General features: G+C 32.7%; 1 protein-coding gene across 2 annotated transcripts in view; it reads left to right on the forward strand.

Annotated features, from left to right (window-relative positions):
- The window catches only part of GATA6 (GATA binding protein 6), a 40665-nt gene extending 33239 nt beyond the window's left edge, over positions 1–7426 (forward strand). For both annotated transcript variants that reach the window (XM_053713130.1, XM_053713131.1), the window contains exon 7: positions 6120–7426. In XM_053713130.1, the coding sequence (XP_053569105.1) occupies positions 6120–6287 (168 nt within the window). In that variant the 3' untranslated portion in view covers positions 6288–7426. The remainder of the gene's footprint in view (positions 1–6119) is intronic.
- Positions 7427–7916: the final 490 nt, after the last annotated feature.

Raw genomic sequence — 7916 nt, forward strand, 5'->3', positions numbered from 1 at the left:
CAAAATATCCTTTGTTGAAGTAATAGCAATGCACATGGGTAAGCCAATCACACAAGACATCGTTGTGCAACCACCAATCAGCAGCTAATGAGCCTATTTAGACATGCTTTTCAGCAAAGGATATAAAGAGAATGAAGCAAATTAGAACATAGAAGTACATTGGGAAGTTGTCTTCAATTGCATGCTCTTTCTAAATCATGAAATAAAAATAAAAAAAAGCATTTAAATAATTGGTATGGCTTAATGTTACTTTGAAATATAGCAGTAGCACATTTGCTAATAATTGCTAGCTGGATAAAATCCAACATATGCTTTTTACTTGCCAAATTTGTAAACTAACCAAAAAGGTTTATCCTATAAATGTTTAAATTAGATAAGTACATGTAGAAAATCACTAGATTATACTCACTTGTATTTGCTAAGACTATATAAAATGTTTGAAGCAATTCAAAAGTTAATGTAAAAAAAATATATATTTTGCAAAACATTTCCCAGCATTGCAATTGAATGGTGTAAATCTATTAAACAGAAAGTTGTGTCAGCATTTTAATCCTCATACCAGAGATATTTTATCAACACTCCCAACCTTCTGCTCTACTCATAAGAATTACTGTTTTTAAAATTAATAGATACACTTTATTGGATTTTTTTCATCATTATGTGAAAAAGGACGGTGCCAAATAAACTTCATTTTACAGACATATACCTGTATATATAAGTGCATTAAAGCCATTTGCAGTTAAGTAGATAAAAACATGAAAAACATATTTATGCAATATTCATATTTAATAAAGTATTTAATAACAATATTTTACATTCCTATGTTCTACACATAGCAGAATATGTTCTATGTATTTCTAAATAGATATTCCTATATATATATATATATATATATATATATATATATATATATATATATATATATATATCTGTATATATCAATGCCTATATATATAATTGTGTGTGTATATATACATATATATATACATATATATATTGTACCAAAAAATAAATATATATATATGGGTTTTTGATACTGTAGCCTGGAGTGCGATCTGTTTGGATATTCTGCTATGTGAAGAACATTGGAATGTGAACTATTAATACTTTTATGTCGGGTTAGCGCTCTAGCGAATATGCAATCAGGTTTGCAAACGAATAGGGTATTCCCCCCCCCATTTTTTTGCTCCATTGACTTTTATAGTGGAATTCGTTCACGCGATCACAATATTCAAAGTTAATTTGTTTGCACGTATCTTGTTAGTGCATGAGCACAAAAAGTTTTACTTTCAACTTGCAATAAGAGCGCTGCACAACGTGCACAAAAAAGCTAGTGGAGTTAGCTTGCGAGAGGGAGCATTAAATACCGCTCCACTTGTAATCTGGCCCATTGTCAATAAAAACATTTGAAATGAGGGAATATATTAAATCATGAGGGGGTGTTTGCATTTTAGTTTTATTTATTTATGTAAATTGTCCTAATTAATTTCTGAATCACAAAAACAAAAAAAATTGGGTTCAGTGTCCCTTTAATGTCCCTTTAAAGGATTACTGTAAAAAGATTTTTTGTATGTACAATGATTATATAAAAACATTTTTCAATATGAGACTAACAAAATGCACTTACTTTCAATGTGAAACGATCCATTTAAAATATTAAAAAATGTTTTTATATTTTTAGTCATGACGTAATGAACGACAACCCACTAATATGGGCTGTGCAATCGTCCATTGCTTCCTCCAATCAGCGGCCGTCTAGTTGCATATCATTAATATTTAATTGCCGGCTTGCGAATGCGCATTACTCCCTTGAGCTCACTCATCTGCTTCTGAAGCCAATATTATCCAGGGTTAGACGTCTTTAGTGACGTTGTGCAAGTCTGCGCATGCGCATTGCGGCTAAGTGCCGCCATATTCAAACCTGGGTTCTCCATCCGGATTGGACACCCAGCAACGGTATCCACTGAGTGGGTTTGGAAAATATTTAAAAAATTAAATATTATAGCGACGAAAACGTAAATTTTTTAAAATAAGAGTGATTTTGAAAAGTGTATTTTTTCAAATCTTTTAATTGATTTTTGCTAAGTTTATTTTTGGTTACAGTGTCCCTTTACGCTATTGATTTTAAGCATGGCCTCTCTCTCTAACTTTTCTCTTTCCCTTCCTCTCTCTCTCTCTCTCTCTCTCTCTCTCTCTCTCTCTCTCTCTTTCTCACATTTTTAAAAGGCTGTGCTCTCAGGTTAAAGTGATGGTAAACTCTTTTAATTGTAAAAGCCATATTTACATTGTTATTGTTATATAAGATCAAACCGCATTATTATTTTTTCATTTTCGAATGTAAATTATAAGTAATATTCCTCATATTTTGTTATCATGTTTGCAACGCAGCTCCCCGCCTCGCTCCGCCCCTCTTACATGCCCGTAACCACACTTTCTGTGTAGTCCTCTCTCCTCCCTCTCCTTACGTCATCCTGAGTGCTCGTTCACGATATTAGATTACTAAACGCATGCGCATTAATTTCACTGACGTCTAGGAAGTAAACATTGACTCGTGACAGTCAATGTTTACTTTTCACATTGGTAACGCTCAATTGGTGTCTATCGGGTGTTTGAGCGATCTTGACCACGTGCACGCGCAAAGTCTTATCAGGATTTGGATGATGTTGATTGGTTGGTAGTATCGTCAGGAATGATCGGAAAGGCGCATGCGCTAAAATTGTATTGCTAACAGCCTGTCTAGCGACTGGATAGATGATTGGGCACAGGCAGGGGAAATCAATGTGACGTCAGGGTGGGCTGGCGAATTTACGGAACGGAGAGATTCTTGATATGGAAAATAAAAGGTAAACTGCTATTTCATGTTTAGATCGAAATTACACAGGACATTTTAATACAATATGACAATGCAGATTACATATTCACCCTATACTGAGTTTACCATCCCTTTAATGGTATTTTTTTTAAACCTGGTTTATTTTTATAATGTTATATATTTTGTTTCCATTACTAGCTATTCAAGCTATTAAGCTGTTAGCTTCTTACTTTGTTTAATAGACATAATATGGTTGTATTATGTATCTCTTGAATAGTTACTGATCTCTTGGATACTTTGCCAAAGGATTGACACACTTAAGAGAGAAAATACTTTTTGAAATTTTAATAAAATCTTTTCCTTTACCTAGAGTTATAAGCAAGTGACATATTTTATAACATTATTTATAGCTATTTTGTATACAAACTGTACATGGCTGTCATCAAATCGTTAAAAATAAACTTTTTGACCTCCTTATAATGCTGGCCTATTGTTGCAATTCCATGGTTGTTAGATCCTTCTAATAAGTCGTTATGCCATAATTCACAATGACAGCTTAAGTACAAACGCACAGAATTCCTGCTGGCTTCTTCTTGATGTCTGGCTTAACGAATTCCTCAGAGAAACACAACATCTTCTCATTCTTGAGAAACTCAAGATTCTCTAGAAAAAAATAAAACAAAACAATAAAATATTAACAGACAATATAAAGCTAAAAGATCGCTGGATCTTTTAGCTTTTATAAAAGATCGGTTTTATATTGGATTTTTAGATCAGTATCTGTGCATCTTATTCTTTATAGCAGTGTCTATTACATGCAGTTAAATCACAATTGGTGTATACTATTCCTTTAAAGAAATGAATGTGCTAAGTTCTTATAGAATGCCATGGGTTAAAGTGCTTCCAAAACATGGTTAATTATGCTTGTTCTATTTACAGTTTTAAAAGAGAAAAATATTATTATGGTTTTTTGAGCTTTTTATGTGGTTTGGTTTAGTGTTTGGCTTTAAAACATCACTTATCAAACCTGTTGTAATATGATATATTATTTTACATTTTTCTTTGCATTTTAACATCTCATTTGAAAAATGCTTTAGACTCTCACCAAAACTAAATATTTATAAAAGAACATTACAAAATAGGATATGGCAAATCTTTATGTTATTTAGCCCACTAAGCCCTGATGCTATAACTTATGTATTCTGTCCTGTATGCTTCTCCCAACCTCTAATATTAAAACCAGATATTCCTCTTGTCTACAGCCCAGATTCCACTTCTTCCTTATTGCACATGAAACTACATGTTGCTTGTAAGCTCACATATGAGCAGGCTCTTGTTCTCATACTCTCTGACTCTACTTTGATATATAGAAAAAAGTGCTGTGAAAATTTAAAAGTCTACAGTTTAAATGTGTGGTTGGTGATTTATTATTATTATTATTATTATTATTATTATTATTATTATTATTAATAATAAAAATAGAGAGAAATACTTGTATAATTTACTCTAAATTTTAAACACATTTGGGTAGTCCTTCAATTACAGCAATGGTGCACTCAAATATTTTCTATTGTATATATATAAAAGCAGGCAGCATTTAAACATGTGACCCTCTATTGGTTCAAAGGGAAATGCTTTTGCAAGGCTGACTAGAAACGTTAAAGGGACACTAAACACAATTTTTTTCTTTAATGATTCAGACAGGACAGGCAATTTTGAGCAACTTTCTAATTTACTCCTATTATTTTTTTTCGTTCTCTTGTTATCTTTATTTATAAAGCAGGAATGTAAAGCTTAAGAGCCGGCCCATTTTTGGTTCAGAACCTGGGGTTATGCTTGATTATTGGTTTGCTAAATGTAGCCACCAATAAGTAGGCAGGGTGCTGAACCTAAAATGGGTTGGCTCCTAAGCATTAAGTTCCTGCTTTTTAAATAAAGATAGCAACGAAGAAAAATTGATAGTAGGAGTAAATTTTAAAGTTGCTTAAAATTGCATGCTCTATCTGAATCATTAAAAAAAATGGGTTTAGTATCCCTTTAAGTTGTTCAGGTCATAAACAGGCATTTAAAAATATTTTGAAATGCCCTTTTTTAAGACAACAAAAATATTACACTGTCTTTGTAAGACAACCTTTTCATTTAGGATCAGGTCATGCAAAGCCTCTTTTTAAAGCTAAAACACAGTTTACTATTTTAGTGAATAAATTACATAATCTATCAAAAAAGTTTGAACAGGTTTGTTTCACTGAAGAGAACAATTAGTAACTCTAGCAATGAGAGTTACTGTCAATCTGTTTTAATGTTTTTAAAAATGATTACTTATGAAAGAACAATTATTGTAAATTGGAAAATTGGATTGTTGTATTAGGGCTGATAATATTAACCTAATTTGTTTTTAATTTATTTTTGGGACTGGATTTATCAAAACAGAAGAGGAAACGAATTTGGGAGTAGTAATAGATAACAAGCTAAAGATGGGCACACAATGCAGGGCAGTGGCTTCTAAGGCTAATAAGATACTAGCAGAAGAGGCATTGATGCAAGGAGGAAAGCATAATCCAGTGACTATATAAATCCCTGGTAAGACCTCACCTTGAGTATGGCGTGCAGGTCTGGGGTCCAATCTCAAAAAAGACATTGCAGACTTAGAAAAAGTTCAGAGAAGGGCCACAAAACTAACAAGGTGAATGGAGAATTTAAGCTATAAGTAGAGGTTAGCCAAACTGGGTCTGTTTTCTCTAGAAAAAAAAAAGGCTCTTGAGAGGTGCCATAATTACTTTATTTAAATATATCCAAGGCCCATATTCAGAGATGGCAGAAGCTCTGTTTATTCCAAGAAAATTTTGTGACAAAGGGTCACAATTTAAGACTGGATGAAAGGAAATTTAATATCCTATAATGTTAATGTTTTTTCACTGTAAGAGCAATCAAATTATGTAACTCATTACTTAGGGTAGTAAATGCCAATACCTTATATACATTTAATAATGGTTTAGGTACATATCTGGCTAGAAACAGAATTCAGGGATATGATTGCTTGTGTTAAATGGGTCACCTTTTTAATGGGATTAATTTAAGATCAACTGACTGGAGCTTTTATTGTAAATATATTAAGATCTGTATATGTTAAACTCGATGGCCGTCTGTCTTGTTTAAACCTTATCTACTATGTATGTATTATTATTTTCACTTTTGGTTTATAGAGGATTTTTAGCAATAAGGTTTTTTTTTTAATTCAGTATGTTATTTTTTTTATGTTATCAGTGTTGTATTTAATCTAACACTAGTTTTGTTTCATTCTTTACAGATTGGTTCATCTTTGATGTCCAGTCAGCAGAGTGACAGCACCAGCCCAGATAGCAATGCACTAAAGTATACAGGTCAAGACGGGATGTACTCAGTCAGCCTGAGTTCTGCTGCGGACGTGGGAAACTCTGTCAGGCAGGATTCCTGGTGTGCCTTAGCTTTAGCTTGACAATCAATATAACAGATTTGGAACAAGTCTTCTCCCTTCAGTTCTGGATGTCATTTTTGCAGTTTAGTTCCTCAACAACAAATTCTGGCTGAACATTTGCTGGAATATTTGACTTAAGTGCATTGGTTGGGGTGGAGATTTTGTGAGAGACATAATACTTAGCTCCTTATCTATGCAAAAGGAATGACACAGAGAAATACAAATCTTCCATTATCACACAGAAAGAAAACACAATAAAATGGACTACTTTGTGTGAATGGACATTATAACTTTTGTTGTTTGAAGTTTGCCTGTATAGTTCATTGTGCATTTTGTTGATTCTGGGAAAGACTTTTGGAACGCTTTTTCATGTTTTTTTTTATTTTTCTGGAAGGTTCCCAGGTGACTTATTTTCTCCCAACTGCCTAAAGTGCTACATTTTGCTGCGTCCATTATTCTTCACTTCTACATTCTACGCACCTTCACTCCTGTCCCTATAGAAAAAGCAAGATATCTGCTATGTTGAATTATAAACACAAACTTTAAAGCTGAATAATGTTGCACTATGATTAAAATGGTGTATTGTAGAATTAGAATATGGGAATGTTAAATTTTGATAAATTAGCCACCAGTTGTTAAAGTTGGGGAACACGCAAGTTAAAGGGACACTGAACCCATATTTTTTCTTTAATGCTTCAGATAGAGCATGCAATATTAAGCAACTTTCTAATTTACTCCTATTATCAATTTTTCATTGTTTTCTTGCTATCTTTATTTAAAAAGCAGGAATGTGATGCAAAGGAGCCGGCCCATTTTTGGTTGAGACCCTGGGTTATGCTTGCTTATTGGTGGGTAAATGTCAGCCTCCAATAAGCAAGCGCTATCCGTGGTGCTGAACGGAAAATGGTCTGGCTGCTAAGATTCACATTCATGATTTTCAAATAAAGATAGCAAGAGAATGATGAAAACCTGATAATAGGAGTTAATTAGAAAGTTGCTTAAAATTGCATGCTCTAAAACTGAACGAAAAGATTTGGGTTCAGTGTCCATTTAATAAATCATAATAATCTGTAAAATACAAGGAAACTACAAACTTGGAAGGCTGGCTGGAGTTTAACAGATCAATAGCATTCACATGATATTTAATTACAGTTTGTTGTAATAGCAAAATAAAATGTCATAATATATATATATATATATATATATATATATATATATATATATATATATATATATATATATATATATATATATTATACCCATGCGTATATGGATTTTTTTTTTAAATCCGCATAAAATTCTGTTTTGCAGGTAAACAGAAAAACAGATTTCAGGTGAATAGCTCAATGGTAATGACTGTATAAAGGGATATTAAAGTCATATGCTTTATGTGAACTATCTATCTAATAGTAAAAAAAAATGCAGATTTACGAATCCATAGCGATCCGTGCATACATCCCATAAACACCCTACTGCTGCAGGTAAAGGAGTTCCTGCACTGATCTAAACAATAACAGAACAAAATCATTAAAAACCATCTCTCCTCCACCTAGACTCATCTCACCAGCCTCTCCAGCTTCACCAGTTCATGTTATGATGTTTATGTAGATGATTCGCTGAAGTTTTACTATCTTTACTTATGTTTATCCA

The sequence above is a fragment of the Bombina bombina genome, chromosome 5 (assembly GCF_027579735.1).
Source record: "Bombina bombina isolate aBomBom1 chromosome 5, aBomBom1.pri, whole genome shotgun sequence".
In the NCBI taxonomy this organism is placed as follows: Eukaryota; Metazoa; Chordata; class Amphibia; order Anura; family Bombinatoridae; genus Bombina; species Bombina bombina.